The sequence below is a fragment of the Hemitrygon akajei genome, chromosome 14, assembly GCF_048418815.1.
Source record: "Hemitrygon akajei chromosome 14, sHemAka1.3, whole genome shotgun sequence".
In the NCBI taxonomy this organism is placed as follows: Eukaryota; Metazoa; Chordata; class Chondrichthyes; order Myliobatiformes; family Dasyatidae; genus Hemitrygon; species Hemitrygon akajei.
The window spans coordinates 91,112,795-91,133,474 of record NC_133137.1 but is presented as its reverse complement, the minus strand read 5'-3'; the positions used below and the strand labels follow the sequence as shown (position 1 = coordinate 91,133,474).

Sequence of the window (20,680 nt, the reverse complement as noted above, 5' to 3'; positions counted from 1 at the left end):
CAAACATCGCCTCGCTATTTAAGTTCACGTTATCAGTTTGTGAGCACTGCTGGATTCACTCAGCGCCTCCAGTGAGCTGTCACCGCCGCCACTTCCACACCGCTTCAGACACACGCACATACAAAGTAGGACACACCAAACCTGCAAGGATGGAGATGCAGAGCCACAGCAGGATTCTCGCGGTCCCCAGCATGATGTATGTCAGCAACGCGCGCAACGATCCGACGGTGCTCTTGGGGCTTTATCGTCTTGTTGCAATGTTTTGCAAACATAGCCGGGAAAGTGCGCTTTATTCCCGTAAAATCTGTTCCCAATCCAACCAATCCCGTTACTTCCCCGCCCCTCTCCGGTCTCCACCAGTCCCCGTGCTGCTCCGCTGATTTGGAATAGTTTGGTCAACACATTGCGGAGGGAGGATTCCAAACTCAAGACGGCTGAGGTTCCGGTGATTCCTGGCAGACGATAGAGAATTAAATATAGAAACCAGCAATCACCGAATCATGATCTTGCAGCTAATGTCTTGCAACACATTACTTCGCTAGTGAATTAAAACAAACGCAAGAAGCTGTTTTAGTCATTGTCTGAAGACATTGCAGTAAAAGGTCACTTATTTCGGACAATTCCGTCATTAGCTGTAGATAAAAGTTAGCGCACTTTTTAATTGCTTATTTAACATCCCTGCACTCTGTGACTATAGAGTATAACACAATAACCCTGGCACTCTGTGACAGGGCAGATGATAAATGTAGTGACATTTAGGACTGGGACCACGAGCGTTGCACATTTGGTGTTCCTGGAATCACCCCGTTGGTGAGACTAAAACTTGCTGTAAAACTTTGCCAGTCTTGTGTACACCTCAGGCAAGCAATTTGGAATTAATTACAGTAATGGGACCCAGAAAATGATTTTTTAATGTTTTGCAGTGATACCGATCTAAAATGATAAACCTGTTTCTGGGCCACTTATTACATTACAGGAAAGCAGCTGTACACCCCCAACATCTGCCTCTGGACTGTGCTTCCAGTGTAAGATCAGAATCTTGCAGTCGGAAGCACATTGAGAATGCCTGAGGCCCTGACCTCTTTAGACACTTGGGTTATTTGGGATCAATGCCCCTTTGCACTCATTTATCCCCTGGCATAAGCCAGAAACAGACCTGGATTTAAATACTGCTCACTCTCCTTTTAAGGATATTCCTCGGAACTTGACAACGAAGTGCTTGCAAAGTGTATTCATCAGAGCATTGTTAAAAAAGGTAGAGCCAATTTGCTCTCCACATGCTGCTACAAACAATAATTTGATAGTGTCTAGAAAATCAATTTTTTGTGATTTTCATTAAGATAAACATTGTCCAGGTCACTAAAAAGCAAAGATAATGGTAAATAGAGACTAAAGTGGATGACTGTATGCAGCTCTGTTATAGGAAGGATGTTGAAACTTTGGAGAGGGTGCAGAAGAGGTTTACCAGGATGCAGCCTGGATTAGAGGGCATGTGCTATAACAGGAGGCTAGAGAAAATGGTGTGTTTTTTGTCTGGAGCCATGGAGGCTGAGGGGAGATCTGATGGAGATTTATAAGATTATGAGAGGCACAGATCGGTAAAATATCTTTTTCCTCAGGTTAAGTTGTCTAATACCAGGTGCGAGGGCGTAACTTTAAAGGAGTTGTGAGGGGCAAGTTTTTTTTACACAGGGAGTGGTTGGCATCTGGAATGCACTGGCTGGGACATTAGGGACTTTTAAGAGACATTCAGAGAGGCACATGAATGTGAGGAAAATGGAAGGATATGGACATCGTATAGGCAGAAGGGATTCGCTTAGTTGGCTAGTTGATTATTAATTTATTTGGCTTGGTGCAACATTGTTGGCTGAAGGACATGTTCTTGTGCTGTACTGTTCGATGGTCTAAGTGCTTGGATACAGATATCCTGCATTATAATATACCAGGGGTGCTATAATTTCTGCGTTTGCTGGGGCTCCTGGGCAAATTGGAACTGTGTCCTAATTCACCACACCCACATATAGGCTAAGCTCAAAGTGACTTCAGCCTCACTGAAATAGATGCACATTGCTTATGTAATGTGTCAAGCACAAGGCAAAATATTACACGATAATAATATTGAAAAATTAGTCATGTAAACATATTTATAATTTATCACAGTTGTTTTTCACTTACATTCCTAGTATGTCTTAGCCTTTTTTTCTATTCTTCCCCCATCAGCTATTTGCAGTTTCAGCATAGCCTTCATTGACAAAAGTTCTTCAAAGTTCACTTACAATTGCTGATATATTTTCCTTGGTGGAGGATTCATGATCTGTAACATTATTGAAGTCATAGAATCATACAGCAGAAACAGCCCCATCAGTCTAGCGTATCCATGGCAACTATCAAATACCCATTCAAATGTAGTCCAAGCCTCTGGTGCCTTGCTGATTTGAATGTCCCTACAGATACTTCATTGAGTGTTGTGAGAGTATCTGCCTCCCCTACCTTTTTAGGTAGTGCATTCCAAATTGCAGCAACCCTCCAAAACAAATTTTATCACCTCCCCTCTGACATCTTCCTCATCTTGAACACATGATCTGTTGCTTTAGGTGTTATGGAGAAAGATTTCTAACTATCTATGAAGAATTTCTGAAGATGAGGATTCTGAATAAATGAATTAATTGGGGAGTGACCAAAGGAAGTTATCCCTGGAGAAGACAAAAGTGGGGGGAGCGGCTGGCAGAATTGATGAAGAATGAAGTGATGGTGGGTTGAAAGGTGTGGACCAGGGGAATGTGTTCTCTTCAGTCATGTTGGGGGGGGGGTTGGGAGGGATGATGGAAGTGTGGAACATGGAGGTGATGCCAATGAGGAAGTTTAGATAAGGAGCATTGCTTCTCTCCGACTTCTATTCAATATTCTGTACTCTTCCTAAACTGGGCTTGATTGCATAAATTAGCACTCTTCAAAAGTCAGTACTTTCCAAGTATAGCAGAAATTAATACTTTTACGGTCTAAAATATTCATTCAGAGGAATATTCTTACCATTTATAATTATAACCGCTCTTGGAAACTTGCCAGCAAAGTATGAACATAAGGTAAGTAGTAATCTCATTTTGTGATTGTCATGGAATATTATATAATAGCTTGTGCAAAACTTGTAATGATAATAGGAATTGGTTTCAAATGAGGAAAAAAGCCTACAAAGTTCATATCTCAGTCAGCAAAAAAAAAATCCCTGCTTTGATTTGCATACCACAGTACATTATCCATGTGTTAAATCCCGTGCTTAAAACTTATGTGTAACACTGTTTGTGCTGAGGAGAGTGGAAACATCTGTATGAGTGAGAGTACTGAAGCAGAAATGGTGAGTGGTGACGTTTGTCTGATGCTGGGTATATGAATAAGCACCAAATACACATCTGGTTTAGAGTGAAACATGCAAGTCATACTAAAGACTGCTGTATTGCTACATGTTAAAGCAAGGATTATTTTATGATGTGCCTCAGTCATTTTCTCGGAACTAAATAAAATCCAACATCTACCGTCAAGTAGGAAAAAGCCATTTAAACTATCCCAAGTCCACAATTCACTTGAAGTGTTTTCCTGGAGCAGTCTCAATGACTGAAACGTTAAGAATACCTAACAGCTCAGATGCCCAGCTCTAATAAAGATGCAGCAAGCAATCTTATTATTTATTTAGCAATGCAGTGCCCTTCCAGCCCTTTGAGCAGCGGCACCTTAACAACACCCCCAACCAACCCGATTAACCCTAACCTAGCCATGGGATAACTTACAATGACCAATTAACCGACCTTGTACACATTTCAACTGTGGGAGGAAACTGGAGCACCCCCCCCCCCCGGGGAAAACCGAGGCATTCCACAGAGAGATTTCTGGAATCGGACTCCAAACTGCAGAAAACCCCGAGCTGTAATGTGGCCATGCCAACCGGCTACCATGTCTTCGATTGTCACCTCTGCCCCTCATAATCAGCAGGAAGCTCGGGGCTTGCTTGCCTGAAATCCCAAAGTCATTGTCAATGACTTGTGCTGGGCAGCTGGGGGAGGTCTGGCATTGGGGTACAAAAGGGGGTTCAGCAAAAGCACAGTGAGCCCTCCTCACCACTGATCTCACAGTTACCAAAGTGATCCAAAGATCAGTGCATCCTGTTGCCCAGAGCAAAATTTTCCCCAATATGTTGGAAAGTGAAATGTAGCACTGGAAGGGAGGTGTTGGTCTGAATCCGGGGATCTGTAGTCAAGACAACAAGTATCTCCTTTCAAGAGCAGTTCAAAGACTGGATTTACATTCTGGGAGAAGGCACAGAAGCTTATAAGACCCAATTCAACAGCAGCTTCTTCCTTCCTACCATCAGACCTCTAAACTAAACACTTCTTTCCCATCCCCTTTCCAATGGTGCTGCCAGTCTGGTACTCAGACTCTAAACTCTACATCTCCAAGTTATTTAGTTATTGTCAGTTTACTTCAGACTAAACCGCTAACTGTTGTTTTGCACTTCTTGCTCTATTTAATGTTGTATTTATTAGCACCATACACACTGTTTACTCTGCAAGCTTCATGTGAACAATAAATTAATCTGAATCTGAATTTTGGAAAATTGTTCGATTTTTACCCTTTCAGATTCTGACTTCTGCTCAAGCCCTTGTTTATTACTCAGAATTTCCCCCAGTCCATAGGTTTAGGTCAGTTTTCAAAGATGTGCTATTGGGTGCCCTGAATTCGCTGACTACCTCATACTGCTCTTGTACCTCCTGGTTCAGATCTAGCCTGGGAGCTCCATTATGTTAGTTCTACCATTTGCCATGATTCCTCTGCTGGAAAGATTTAATTGTCCAGAGACAAAAAATTATGAAGGCAGAGAACTGGGAACAATGAGAAAGACCCTTGAAATCAATAAAAAAAAAAAATTTTGGCTGTTGATGAGCAAAGATGCTGTCAGAATAATATCTATCTACAATGGTCTTTACTTAAGTGGCACTGAACCGAGATGGCAGCAAGAGTCAACCAGTTTGGTGCATTTGGAGAAACCATTCAGAATGGGTAAGGATGGTAGATTTCCTTTTCTGAAGGACATCCATGGAGTAGATGTATTGTTAAGATAGCTCATCATAGTCACCAGTAACTTCAAGTTTAAATAACTTCACATATAATCTTGACGCAGTGCAATTTGTCTACCACTAAAACAGGTCTCCAGCAGATACCCTACACTCATCCATGGACAGTAAAGATGTCCACATCAGATTATTGTTTAATTGACTACAGTTCTACCTCCAATACTAGTATTCCAAGCAAACTCATCACTGAACTCTGAGCCCTTGGATTCAATGCCTCCTTCTGCAACCAGATCCTTGGCTTCCAGACCCACAAACTACAATCAGTAAGGATAAGCAGCAATACCTTCTCCACAGTTATTCTCAACACTGGTGTTCCACAAGGTTGTGTCCTTAGCCCCCTACTGTACTATTTGTGTACTCATGACTGTGTGGCCAGATTTTGCTCTAACTCCATGTACAAGTTTGCAGATAATTTCACTGTTGTGGGACACATCTCATATACCAATGAGTTGGAGTCTGATGACAACCACCTTCTGCTCAATGTCAACAAAGCAAATGAGCTTTTCATTGACTTCGGAAAGAGGGCAGTTCGCCTGTTCCTGTCTACATCAATAGTGCTGAGGTTGAGAGAGCAGAGAGCTTCAAGTTTGTAAGTATGAACATCACCAATAGCCTGTTGTGATCCAACTGCATTGATATCATGCCAAGAAAGCCCGCCAATGCCTCTGTTTCCTGCTGGCTAAAGAAATTCGGCATGTCACTGTCCATCCTTACCATTTCTTATCAATACACCATAGAAAGCATTCTGTCTGGATGTCTAACAGCCAGGTATGGCAGCTGCTCTGCATGTGATCACAGGAAACTACAGAGAGTTGTGGACACAGCTCAGCACATCCTGGAAACTCACCTGCCTCCATGGACTCTGCCTGTACTTCTCATGCCTCAGTAAATGGCTAATGTAATCAAAGACCTCACCCACCCCATACATTCTCTCTTTTCCCTTCCCCCTTCAGGCTGAAGGTACAAAAGCCCGAGAGCCCATACTACCAGACTCAAGTACAGCATCTATCCCACTTAACTGACCCTTGAACAGATCTTTTCCACAATAAGGTGGACCCTTGACCTCACAATCTACCTCGTTCTGATCATGCACTTTGTTATTTACTTGCACTGCACTTTTTCAGGTCTCTTACACTTTATTCTGCATTGTTGCTGTTTTACCTTATCCTATCTCAGTGCACAGTGTAATCATTTGTTCTGCGGGAGCAGAAGAGAAGGCAAGCTTTTTACTGCATCTTGGTACATATGACAAAAATAAAGCAATAGGCAATACATAACTTCCATGGCTATCATGGGATTGGAGCTCACATCAGTGGTTTCAGACTCTGGCTGTCTGCCTAAAGCAGGACCATTAAGTAAGCAAAGAGAGGACAAGGGTCCATGAGCTTTCTCATGCTTTAGGATGGCAGGGCCCAACATGCAAATACACAGGAAAAGGTTTAAACATTACCAACTCTGTCCAACTACAAATGCTCAAAGGTTGATTTTATTGTCAATGTATGCACATACAACACAACTCCGACACTCACCTTCTTCAGATAGACATGAAATACAGAAAAACCATTGGAGTCTTTGAAAGGAAAAATGTCAACCACCACCCCCCGCATGAAAAGGAAAATGAAACAAAACTTGCAAACCCTAACTCCTCTCCCTCGCAGAAAAAATACTAACAAATTGCCCACACAGAAAACGGTAGCTGGAACACCAAACTCCAAACCCCCCCCCCCAAAACCTCCCTGGCACTAAAACCAACAGATTGCTCACTCAGAAGGCAGCAGCCAGAACAACAAAAACCCTCAACCCCCTCCTCGCAAAAAAAACAGCACCAAACCCCCAAGCCCCTCCCCCACACTCAAGAACTAGCAGGTTGTCCACACAGAAAAATCAACGAGAACATCAGATCCCAGATCCCCAACCCCTCCCAGACACAAAAAACCAACACATTGCCCATCAGGAATCCCAACCCGCCAATCAGCAGCTAGAAAGAAAACACAGAAAACTGAAGGAGGGCAATATAAACTACAGTCCAGTAATCACATAAATCTCAGAATTTTGAAAACATCCTCCCCCCGGAACTGAGGACAGCGGCTGCTCAGCTTAGTCCTTCCACAAAGAGTAATCGTCGTGCCACCCACCTGCAACACTCAGATCAACACTGACCTGGCTAACAACCACTGTCGTCCCAAGGCCTCCATGGAGAGCGACCGCTGACCTCTGCTGCGTTTGTCTCAATGCTCCAATCTTCCGTGACGCTTCGAAATGGGGTCAATTATGCCCCCCCCCCACAACTCCAGCTCTAGTCTTCTGCATGAAGCAACCCATGCTCACAGTGCTCCACAATCAACATTGGGGGGGGGGGGGGTGGTTGAGGTGAAGGTGGGGAAGAAGGAAAAATATTGACCACAATTTGAACTGGACCCGGCATATGTGCCATGACTCCAAGAAGAAGTCAGAGGCTGGGTAGCCTTTAGGGCCTCCTTGTCACAAAAAACAAAACCTCTCCACAATCTACAAAGCACAAATTAGGAATTCTATGGAATACCCTTAAATTACCTGGAAGACGGCAGACAATCAATTCTCACGCAGCTTGACAACATCCAAGACGAAGTAGTCTGCCTCACTGGTACCTTTCAAGCACCTTAAACCTTCATACAATTCACCATTGGCACGCAAAGTTTTCAAAAGTGGACTATCTGCAAAATGTATCATATTTACTCTTTCAGGCTTCTTCAACAACACCTCCCAAATGCACAACTTGAATCACCCAAAAGGACAAGGGCGCCTGACATTTACGACCACCATCACCTATAGGATCCTATCCAAGATGCACACCTTCCTAAAATATTTGCTTCTGATCCTTCATCATTGTTACAACACCCACCCCTCTGTGCCAGCTTCCGAGATTTAGATGCCCTAATTCCCCAGAGTATAGATAGTTGGCGAGGCACCTTTAAAGATTTAGGACAGTAAGCTAATTGGCAATCATGTATTGGGCACCAAGGACTGAACATTTAAGGAGCACTTGAACTGAGGTGCAGTGCTCCAGGGGCCAGATTCACTGCTGGAAGTTCTTCAAATTTGATTTCATATTCAAAGTACTGGGTTACATGTCTTCTTCTTATGGATAGAGATGTTGAGGGGAATGAGTGGGTTGAATGTTTCACCAAAAAAGCTGATAAGAGTTCAACTGTGGATATAGACATTCTATTTAACAAATCAGAAGCTAAGGGGTTGGTGGGGCTAAGAATTAAGGGATTGTGGCAAGACCTGTGATAAGGGAAGACCCCTATACAGAATACATAAAACTGTTGGATTGATGGGAGAAGGGGATAAAACAAGAAGGGAAGGAATTATATTGACTCGACTTAGAATTGGGCACACTATGCTTAATTATTCCTTATATCTTGTTGGAAAACATCACTCTGGGATGTGTAGGTTTTTTCATCATTGTGAAACAGTTGAACACATTCTTTTACAAGTGAAGCATATAAGATTGAAAGAAAGCGAACACTCTTTGGGGATTGGTTGTTTTCATTTAAAAACTTTACTAAGTTATGGAAGTGACTTTAATTCACAGTATTGTCTTTCATTATTTACAATCTATGGGATTTTTGGGGTAATTTAGTTTTCATTTAATAAAGAACTAGTGGGTGTTTTATTTCACAAGCAAGGGGAAATCTGAGCAAGACACACAAAATGCTGGAGGAACTCAGCAGGCCAGACAGCATCTACGGAAAAAAAGCGCAGTCGACGTTTTGGCCCGAAACATTGACTGCACTTTTTTCCTTTGATGCTGCCTAGCCTGCTGAGCTGCTCCAGCATTTTGTGTGTGTTGCAGGGGTTTCACTTCCCAGCTCTCTACTCCACATTCCAGTCCAGTTGCTGGTGGTAATGCCCCTCTAAGTTGGACTGCCAACCGCCTTTAAAAGTCAGAAGAAGGAGGTTCGGTGCTCAATTGTAAGCCTTTGTTTGGTGTTTGTTTTGTGCTCAGATTGTCAATCCAGTGTGAAGCCGTGTCTCGATCCTTGCCTCAGATACTCCAGCATTTGGGTCCAAGCCATCCTGGTCAGGGACTCTACTCACAGTACGATTGAGCCAACATGGATCTACCAGTGTATCTGAGCCTTTTGTCAGCTGTGGCCAGCCACAACAAGGACAGAGCCTGGAAATACACGACCTCCAGGTCAGCATGAGCAAATGGTTGCAGGGAGAAGCTCAAAATCACTGGGCTGAGGCTGTCAGGCGCTTTGTGGAACCAGTCCTTCTTCTGACCCTGGCGAAATTTTGTGATCCGGGTTTTTGCTAGGGCCTCCTCATCCAATGCTCATTAGCGTTTGAACTTCAGCTGTCTTGGTTCCTGAGGAAGTGTAGAAAGGTGACTTTCATTATCTCTCTTTTGACTGAGAAAGCCCCGGCCTGGGCCACCACGCATTGGGAACACAGGTCGGAGATTTGCACAGATGTGGACGAATATGTAGCTGCAATGAGAAAGGTGTTTTATCATTCCCCCAGAGCCAGCCAAGCCTCAGACCGCCTGATGAAGACCGGACAGGGTGGGAGGTCAGCAGCTGACTACACAATTGTGGTGAACTAGATATACCTGTCTCCTGTGGCTCCTCCCACAGACCCTGCTGACTGCTCCTGTGGCTCCTCCCACAGACCCCTGTATAAAGGTGACTGTGGGCTGCTGCTCTCCCTCATTTCCCTCATTCTTCCAGTCAATAAAAGCCGATATCTCGCTTCCTAAGTCTCAGCGTGAGTTATTGATGGTGCATCAGCAATTGAATTTCAGACCTTGGCCCAAAAGAGTGGCTGGAGTGGGGATGACATTACTGTGCCACAGACTGAAGGATGCCCTCGCCTTGGGAGAACCAGCTGAAGACCGAGAGGTTTTGATCAACCAATCCATGCATCTCAATAATCGTCTGGTAGAGCGTAAGTGGGAATACATCAAGAGGGCTAACCCAAGCCCAGACTCAACACATTATAGTTCCGCTCCCCTCGATCTCGGACCATGATCCACCTGCACCCTGCTCAGGATCCCATCGAGCCCATGCACAGCAACCGCATAAGAATCTCTGCTGATGAGAGGGTCCAGCGTTGGAGTCGAGGTTGCTGCCATTACTGAGGCTGAATGTCCAAAGCTGCAGGTGTTGGGAGAACCGTTCAGATGGTCTGGTGTAGAGAGGACTATGATGAAAGCAGCACCACCCCTGACCTCACAGCTCAGGCCGGAGATCTCCCGGGTTATGAACCAACGAATGGTGAATGCTTTTTCTGACTCTGGAGCAGGAGGAATTTTCTTAGACTTGAGGAAGTCCAGGTGAATTATGTAACTCACCCTCCATTATGTAACTCACATTTGAGATATCCTAGAGACTTTTTGATCATGGACTTTACATCAAGTCTGAGTTGTTTGGGCTTAATCATCTGTAATGGCAATCTCAAGATGGACACTAGTAAGACACAGGCAGTCAGAGATTCGCCATCCAGCGTGAATTACTGGGATTTGCCAACTTTTATTGAAGGTTTATCAGGAGCTTCAGTTCAGTAATGGCTCTGCTGGCTGCACCAACCAAGAGATCCACGGGTCCTTTAGTTTGGACCCCTAAGGCAGAGGCTGCTTTTGCAGAGCTCGAACAGCAGTTCATGATGGCTCCTATCTTGATCACACCCAACCCAGACCTTCCCTTCCTCATGGAGGTGGACGCCTCAGACATTGGAGTGGGTGCAGTGTTGTCTCAACAGACACATTTGGACAATAAACTTCACCTGCCTGTGTTCTTTTCCAGGCGACTATCTGAAGCAGAAGTGAATTATGACATTGGGAATAGAGAGCTGCTTGTGGTCAAGCTGGCTCTGGAGGAATGGCGTCACTGGCTCGAGGGGAACAAGATCCCTTTTATCATATGAACGGACCACAAGAACCTGGCTTATATTCAGGAGGTCAAGAGAAAAGGCCTTGTGGTCTCTTTTCTTTAACCATTTTGATTTCATCCTGACCTATCCACCAGGATCTTAGAACTAGAAGCCAAATCCCTTGTCCCTTCGGTTTGATGAACCTGAGCGAGAAGAGCAGCCTATTGCCCCAAACCAAAGTCAATTTGTTGTGAGATCAACGCATTTGTTCGCAAGGCCCAGGTGCAAGGGAAGATTGCTCAGAATGGCCTTCTGGGTCGATTGTTCATTCCTAGTCCCGTACGGTCTCAGGTTCTTCAATGGGGTCATGCACTGAGATTAACATCTCACCCAGAGATTGCCAGGACCCACAAGAAAAGAAAAGATATTGGTGGCCTGGAGTTGCCAGGGACGTCCATCAGTAAGTGCTGGCATGCAAGGGGTGAGGTCGGAACAAGGAGCCCCACACACAACCTCAAGGGCTCCTTCACCCTCTGTCTGTTCTGGCAAGACCATGAGCTCACATCTCCATGGACTTTGCCACCGGTCTTCCTCCTTCCAAGGGGAAGACTGTTATGGTAATTGTAAATCATTTTTCGAAGGTCTGCAAATTCATTTCCTTGGAGAGACTTCCATCTGCGGTGAAGATGGCCGAGATTGTCCTGCAGCAGGTCTTCGGGAGGCATGGTTTTCCACTGGATATTGTGCCGGATCGCGGTCTGCAATTCACATCAAGTTTCTGAAGGGTGTTCTGAAAACTGGTCGGAGCAACGGTGAGACTGTCCTTTGTATTTCACTTGCCAGATAGAGCGGGTGAACCAAGATATAGAATCTACCCTAAGATGCCCGGCCTCTGAAAGACCAAACAAGTGGAGCAACAATCTGATAGGGGGCAGAGGTCGCCCACAATACTTTAAGGCATTTAGGTGCCTCCTTTTGAATTCCAGTTTGGGCATTCTCCACCACACTTCCCTGAGCAAGAGGCAGAGGCTGGAGTTCCTGCAGCTGAAGATCTCAGCCGATGCTGCAAGAAGAATGGACTAGAGCAAGGGAGGTTTTGTTAGCTTCTACCCAGAAGGCTGAAGTAAAGGCGAGTCGCAAAAGACAGGGACCAGTTTTGCAGCCTAGGCAACAGGTCTGGCTGTCGACTCAGGATTTGCCTCTGCGAAAGGACTGCAGCTGTTCAAGAAGGTGGCTCTCCACTACATTCTGAAGGACAATTAATGGGTAATAAATGTTGGCCACGCTAGTGGTCATCAGATTCAAAGCTAAATTATATTAAAACTGAACCACTAAACTGACAGGATCTATTCTAGTTCTGAATCACTTTCAGCTCGGTTCTCCAGATTCTTAGTACATTCAATATTCCAACTGGGCACAAGTAAAGTAATAATATTTTAAGTAAGATATTTAAATATGGCATCAACATCAACTAGAATAACATGTTCTGATGTGCTAATTCTTTCTATATGGATTCCACTATGTACTGTAATTTGCACAGTTTGTTGAATTACAGCTCTGTCAAGACAGAGAATAATAATAAATGCTGCTAGAACTATATTCCCTCCATTTCCATGGAAGAAGGTTCATTGATCCTGCCAGTCATAAAGTCCTGAAAGAGCTAAAGAAGGACAAATATCAGCTGGAACCGCTGGTTATGGTGATGGTGGGGCACAACTTCTATTTACAGAAGTTATAAACAAACATCATGTAGATTTCCAAAATAGTCTGGATACCATTCAAGTTTATCAGAGTGTTTGACGTATCGATAAATTATGACGAGCTATATTGAAAAACTGTAGCCTGATTAATAACATTTGTTAAAAAAAAAGCTATTTGGCTCATCCATTTTAATGACTTCAAGCCCAGAGATGTTTTAGTATTGGTCAGAATATGTTGTGAGTGAATTGATATTCTGGGGAAAAATTCCTGGTTTGTTGCAATGTGTATTCTGGAATTCCTCACTTGTGCACTGCTAAATGAGAATTGAGGATGGTGTGGAGCCCAAGTGAACTCACTCCTGACCTCTTGTGCCACGTCCGAGTTCAGTGAATCATTCCATAAATTACTGTGCTGAGAGCCCTAATACAATTTATATCTGAAAGTCAAAAACCACAGACACTGGAAGCCTGAAATAGAACCAGAAAATGCTGGGAACACTAAGGATCTGTGGAGGGAGGAATATGCTTAATGTCTCAGGCCAATGTCCATTCATCGGAACTAAAGTCATCAGAAGTCAAGTATTTTTAGAGTTGAGGACATGGGGAGAAATAGAGAGGTCAATCGATGATGCAATGGAGACCGAGGTTGCCCATAGGATGCAATGGATTCTGATGCCGCCCATTTGAGGGAAATGACTGCTTGTTAATCATTGCTGAACTTTCTGGTGAATTTATCAGTGGCTGATAAACAGAGGAAGATAAATGAGAGTAAAGAGAGGGAAATACTGGAACTGTGAAGTGCAGAACACAGGGGTTTCTGGAAATCCGAAATGCAAGAGAAATGCACATACTCAACAGACCAGGACACGTCAGTGAAGAAAGACAGACCAAACTAGTGTCAGATAGATGATCTGAAGACAGAACTGGTTGGTTCCAGTAAATACAGGGGAGGCTGTTATCTGAAACTTTTGAGTTCAACATTGAGTCTCAAGGGTTACAGTAGACTTAGACAGAAGACAAGTACTTTTCCCTGAGCAATGTATCTTTCTTCACATCTCCAGCAGTTGCTGTGTTTGTCTCAGTCAGAATCAGGTTTAATATCACGGCGTAGATTGTGAATTTTTTTAACTTTGCAGCGCAGTACAATGTAATACATAATAATAGAGGGAACAACTGTAAATTACGGTAAGTATATACTGTATATGTGTATCAAATAGTTAAATTAAATAAATAGTGCAAAAACATAAATGAGGTAGTGTTCATGGTTTCCATGTCCATTGAGAAATCGGATAGCAGAGAGAAAGAAGATGTTCCTGAATCGCTGAGTATGTGCATTCAGGCATCTGTACCTCCTTCCTGATGGTAACAGTAAGATGAGGGCACATCCTGGGTGGCGGGGGTCCTTAATAATGAGCACCTTTAGAGGCACTGGTCCTTGGACATTACAGAGGCTAGTACCCACGGTGGAGCTGACTAATTCTACCACTCTCTTCGGTTTACTTCAATCCTGTGCAGTCCCCCCCACCCCCCCGCCCCCAATACCAGACTGTGATGCAGCCAGTCAAAATACTCTCTACTGTACATCTGTTGAAATTTTCAAGTTTACGGTGTCCAGCTATTTCTTTCCCCACTGCCCACATCCCTCTCCCCGTGTTTAAATCCCCCAGAGAGAACGGCTCTGATTAACCAGTATTCATCGCTTTCTCCACACCACTTGGACAATCTTGTTCTCCGCCCAATCACAGAACTTCCCTTTGTTGTTCCACCCCTCCTGCTCCCTGCAACTGAAAATGTGTTTGTTTCCTCCTTATTCCAGTTCTGATGAAGGGGTAGAGACCCATTTTTCTCTCCTTCTCCCCAAGCTGCCTGACCTGCTGAGAATTCCCCACAATTTTACTTTATTACAGTTTATCTCTGGTCTCTTGGCTTTGTGATGGACATTTACTATACAGGGGCCAAGCAGACCCTTGCTAAATTCAGCTTTTTAGTTCAGCAAAAGAAAACGTCTATGATTCAAGCTGTTTATTGTTAATCCTTCCCCCATACTCTTTGCCCATCTACTTGAGAAAAATTTTGTCCAAGCTCAGAAAGCCCATTTTTGACATAAATGTGACTGAAACTCAATCAGATGAAACAACATTGTCTATGTTAACCTATAGCTCCTACCATGTGACCTAACCAATGCAGTTGTGAAAACACCACATTCAGATGAGGACAGGGCTAGATGACTTGTATAAAAAGTAGATATAAATATTGCAGGGCAGTAAGTGTGGGGAGGAGTTCCAGAGATGAAGATCTGGAGTCCACTCCTCTGCCTCAAGCCAAGAAGTATCTCTTCCCAGTCCCTCTTCCTGCGACAGAAGGCATATTTGTCCTTAACACATTGGTATGTCTTTCCAGTTTGTCAGAACCATACTTGCATTTGGAAATAATCTGTAAGATTTTAATCTCTGCGAGAATTACTCCTCAAATATATGCTCCATTTAAATTAAATAGACAAATTTAATCTGGTTTATTAGCCAGATTGTTTGTTCCTTTGTTGGTTGGGGGGAGGGGGCATCCATCACTTGAAATAGTAATTATTTAGAATTGTATTGTTTGGAATGGTGATTGCTGAGAAGTTAATCCTGCAAATGTGGAGAATGGACTCTGTGCCTTCGTACGATCTGTGGCTGAGAGAACTGGCAAACACTTTACATATGGAGAGACTGAGACTATGTAATGAGGACAGAGGGGACATCTTTGAAAGGATATGGGGCCCTGTATTGGACTTTCTTACGGGGTGAGGACTGAGGTTTTTTTGGTGCAGTTGCACCTCTGCTGTGTACGTTTACTTTTGCCTTTATATTATTCTCCCTTTTGCTGCTCAATATTTAATTTGATTTTGCTATGGTTGTGGTTTTTGTGGATGTGCTGTTTTTTTATTGTTTGTTGAAAAAAAAAGAATAAAAATATATTAAAAAAAGAAATAGTAATTATGAACAGTTAAATCTCTTCAGGAAAGATAGGTAAGTAAATTAGTCTTTGAGCAATAGGTTGATATAGTATAATCTCCCTGATGTGACAATACTAATAGATACCAACAGCTTTAAGACTTAAGGCTTTGCCTTATTTAGGACTTTAGAACAGCTCCACACAGTATCATCACTGACAATCACTAACACACCTAATGTAGCCCTGTTCATTTGAAAGGGGTAGCCAACATTCCCGAAAAGGAAAGTTTCTCATTTATCATTATTTCATAGTACATTTGTTTTTAATTAACAGAATTTCAGTAAGTTTCTAATTTATTTTGAAAGATGTTTAAAATGTTTTAATTATTTTATTTGTTTCTACAGGCTGTTAATCTTCTGAGCTGAAGCTCTGAGAAGATAGTTCATAACTTGGTTAACAAAACTCTCAGTCTAGTCAATGCTGCAGCTCATCATGTCTCATAGAAGGGGTCACAGCAGGGATATTGACTGTGTTGGAAGCTCTGCAGCCACAAACAATAGCTGAGGCTGTGGGGTAAGCTGGTTCACATGAGGCTCTTGTTAACCTCTGTACAATCCAGCCTGTCAGTCATAAGCATCATAAAATCAGATAACAACTCTGTGTATGTGCATGAACAAGAAGTCAGATCTAACTAACGTAACTTCTTGTTTATAAAATAAATGCCATGCCTGAGTATGTGTTCTCCAATTGTATTCACCTTGTGCATCCTTGTATACTTGAATCTCGCAATCACTTGTTGGTAAATTAAGACAAAAGTGAGTGTTTTTCAATGATTGATGCATTCACTCTCACAGACAGAGTAGAAAGCAAGGTTTGATTAGTAAATGTACACAGGAAGGAACGTTGTTGAGATTGCCTCAGCATGTATAAGTGGTGGGGCTAAATTGTGTTGGTTACGGCCAATAGTTGCAAGGCACTCACCTACTCAAACTGAAGTCCTTGCAAGTGTGGGCACTCAGCCCAATTCTGGGACGTTCACAGATTCATGGGGCTGAATAACTGTTCAGTCCACTGCAGATGTAACTTTCCTGCATCACATTCACATGACTCAATAATAATAAAAAGCAAGTTCTCCAACCTTTGAAGGTGGAGATCCATTTAAACACACTTTTGATTTCCCAGCAGCAACTCTTTAAATCACATAGTCTTCTTGACTAACTGTGTGATTCGCTTCTTGTCCAAATACAAGTTAGAAATTGTACTGCATACGTTGATGATGTCATCACAAACATACGTCACAACAGAGAAATGACTTCTGAGCAAAGGGCAATTGCAGCAGATAGAGATAGGTCCAATTTCCGATCAAACGCAATCTTCCATGAAACTCAGGAATTTTGGAAAATATCAGCTAACTGATATTTTGAAGACTTGGGGTTGAAGTTCATCATGACCTGATGATGTTAACCAATGGCTCCAATAACTTGCCAGCTACAAACTCCCTGACGATTATAATCTTCCTGCCACAAAGAAGAGAAAATCTGCAGATGCTGGAAACCCAAGCAACACACATAAACCACTGGAGGAACTCAGCAGGCCAGCAGCATCTATGGAAGAAAGTACAGTCAGCATTTCGGGCCGAGATTCTTCGGCAGGACTGGAGAGAAAAAAGATTAGGAGTGGATTTAAATGGTGGGGGAGGGGAGGAAGAAGCACAAGGTGATAGGTGAAACTGGGAGGGGAGGGGATGAAATAAAGAGCTGGGAGGTTGATTGGTAAAAGAGATACAGGGCTGGAGAAGAGTGAGTCTGCTAGGAGAGGACAGAAGGCCATGGAAGAAAGAAAAGGAGGTAGGAGGAAGAGGAAGAGGAAGGAGGAAGAATCAAAACCCAGACCACTGCCATCAATGTGGGGTCCAATGACCTCAGACACCTCCTAAGTGACAATTGTAGAACCTCCAACTCTGACTCCGGCCTTGACCTCCAGGTCGGGTCTTTAGTCGCTGCCGCTGGAACCCCTGTTCCCCCTCCCCCCCCCCCACCATTCTGCAATCCAGACTCTCTCAGGTCCTATCACCAGCTCTTGGGCCCTCAGAGACTCCACCTTTCTCTCACCCCACCACCCCTCAACACCCCAAACCTCCCTTCCCCTCAAACACTACCAACCCCCTTTTCCCCTCTGATCCCAGCTTTCATCCATGTCAGGTCTTCACCATTCCCTCTGACCTTCCCCTCTCGGAGACAGAATGTTCTATCCTCAGTAAGGACTTCACCTGTGTCCCCCTGCACCCAAACCTCAGTGAATTCTGTGCCTGCCACAACACTGAGCTTTTCTTCCGCCGCCTCCATCTCCGGGCCTACTTCTTTGGCAAGGACGCTCCACTCTGCACCGATGATCCCTTTCTCCCATCTTCAACCCTCCTCCTTTTCCTGGACACTCTGCTATGGTTTCTGCCTGGTCTGGACCTTTACATTGCCAACTGCTGATGGGACATCAACCAACTCAACTTCAACACTGCTCTCTCCAATTCCAACCTCACTCCTTCTGAACGGTCAGCTCTCCACTCCCTCTGCACTAATCCTAGCCTCACCATCAAACCCGCAGATAAAGGGGATGCTGTAGTAATCTGGCGGACTGAATTTTACCTTGTTGAGGCACAATGACAACTCTCAGACACCTTCTCTTACTTGCCCCTCGAACAAGATCCCACTAAGAAGCACCAGGCCATTGGTTTCCACAGCATCGGTGACCTTATTACTTATGGGAATCTACCATCCACTGCCACCAATCTCATTGTTCCCACACCCTGCACCTCCCGTTTCTACCTCCTACCCAAGATCCACAAACTTGCCTGTCCAGGTAGACCCATTGTTTCAGCTTGTTCCTGCCCCACTGAACTCATTTCTGCATACCTTAACTCTGTTTTATCCCCCCCCCCCCCCCCCCTTCCTACCTGCATCCGTTACACTTCACACACTCTGGATCTTTTCAATGATTTAGTTCCCTGGCCCTCATCATCTTATTTTCACTATGGATGTCCAGTCCCTTTTCACCTCCATTCCTCACCAGGAAGGCCTCAAAGCTCTCTGCTTCTTTCTGGACACCAGGCCCAACAAATTCCCCACCACCACCACTCTCATCTGTTTAGCAGAACTTGTCCTCACTCTTAATAACTTCTCCTTTGGCTCCTTCCAATTCTTTCAAACAAAAGATGTAGCCAAGGGCACTCACGTGGGTCCCAGCTTTGTCTGGCTGTTTGCCGGCTATGTAGAACATACTATGTTCCAAGCCTACACTGCTGCCTCACTTTCCTTACACTACATCAATGACTGCATTGGCGCTGCCTCCTGCACCCATGCAGAGCTCGTTGACTTCACCAACTTTGCCTCCAACTTCCATCCTACCCTCAAATTTACCTGGCCCATTTCTGACACGTCCTTCCCCTTTCTCAATCTCACTGTCTCTGTCTCTGAAGACAGCTTATCTGCTGATGTCTATTATAAATCCATGAACCCTCACAGCTACCTGGACCTTATCTCTTACCACCCTGTTACTTGAAAAAAACACCATCCTCTTCTTTCAGTTCCTCTCTCTGTTCTGCATCTGCTCTCAGGATGAGGTTTTTTATTCTAGAACAAAGGAGTGTCCACCTTTTTCAAAGAAAGGGACTTCACTTCCTCCACCATCAACACTACCCTCAATGGCATCTCTTCTGTTTCGTGCATGTCTGCTCTTACCACATCCTCCCACCACCTTTCTAGGGATAGGGTTCCTCTTGTCCTCGCCTACCACCACACCATTCTCCATGTCCAGCACATAATTCTCTGGAGCTTACGCTATCAGCAACAGGATCACGCCACCAAGAACATCATTTCCTCCCCCCACTTTCTGCTTTCTGTAGGGATTGCTCCCTATGTGACTTCCTTGTCCATTTGTCCTTCCTCACTGATTCGGGAATCCAAACAGTCCTTCCAGGTGAGGCGACACTTCACCTGTGAGCCTTTTGGGGTCATATACGGTGTCCAGCGTACCCGGTGAGGCCTCCTGTATATCAGTGAGAACCAGTGTTGATTGGGAGACTACTTCACTGAGCACCTACGCTCTATCCGCCAGAAAAAGTAGGATCTCCTAGTGGTCACCCATTTTAATTCTACTTCCCATTCCCATTTGTCAATCCATGCCCTCCTCTACTGTTGTGATGAAGCCATACTCAGTTTAGAGGAACAACACCTTATATTCCGTTTGGGTAACCTCTAAGTGATAGCATGAACATTGATTTCTCAAACTTTCAGTAATGCCCCTTTCATCATCCCCCATTCCCATTTCCCGCTCTCACCTTATCCCCTTACCTGTCCATCACTTCCCTCCGGTGCTCCTCCCCTCTTTCATCATTCCCCATTCCCATTTCCCACTCTCACCTTATCCCCTTACCTGTCCATCACTTCCCTCCGGTGCACCTCCCCTCTTTTCCTTCTGTCCTCTCTCCTTCTCCAGCTCTGTTTCTCTTTCACCAATCAACTTCCCAGCTCCTTACTTCACCCCCACCCCCCCCAGTTTCACCTATCATCTTGTGTTTCTCTCTCCCCTCCTCCAACTTTTAAATCTACTCTTCATCTGTTTTTCTCCAGTCCTGCTGAAGGGTCTTGGCCCAAAAAGTCGACTGTACTTTTTTCCATAACTGATGCCTGGCCTGCTGGGTTCCTTCAGTATTTTGTGTGTGTTGCTATAATTTTCCTGTATTACTTCCTGTCAGTTCACAATCTACTGCTATATCAGGGATGTTACTTGTATCAGCTACAATAAAGACTGATTTGTTGGTATTACTTATACTCTGTCCAGTGTTCTGACTTGCCACACATTTTGTTTTTCCTTTACAATAGATACTGTGTTTAACTTTGTTAATTAATGATAGATAGTCCTACCCTTGGGACACATAGTAGAAACACTACTCCATGTGGTTAGTCATTTGTGAGGACAGGATGCACTACTAGGATACAACCCAATGGCTAACATAAATCTATGCATGAGAAAGACAGAACAAATAATTGCAATTATGGATAGTTAGTT

The 20,680-nt window shown here is 44.0% G+C and overlaps 1 protein-coding gene across 1 annotated transcript in view; it reads right to left on the bottom strand.

The window, feature by feature from the left end:
- The window catches only part of LOC140738776 (hepatocyte growth factor-like), a 49,703-nt gene extending 49,359 nt beyond the window's left edge, over window positions 1–344 (bottom strand). The window contains exon 1 of the mRNA XM_073066579.1: window positions 142–344. Coding sequence (XP_072922680.1) covers window positions 142–193 — 52 coding nt within the window. The 5' untranslated portion in view covers window positions 194–344. The remainder of the gene's footprint in view (window positions 1–141) is intronic.
- Between the last annotated feature and the right edge of the window lie 20,336 nt (window positions 345–20,680).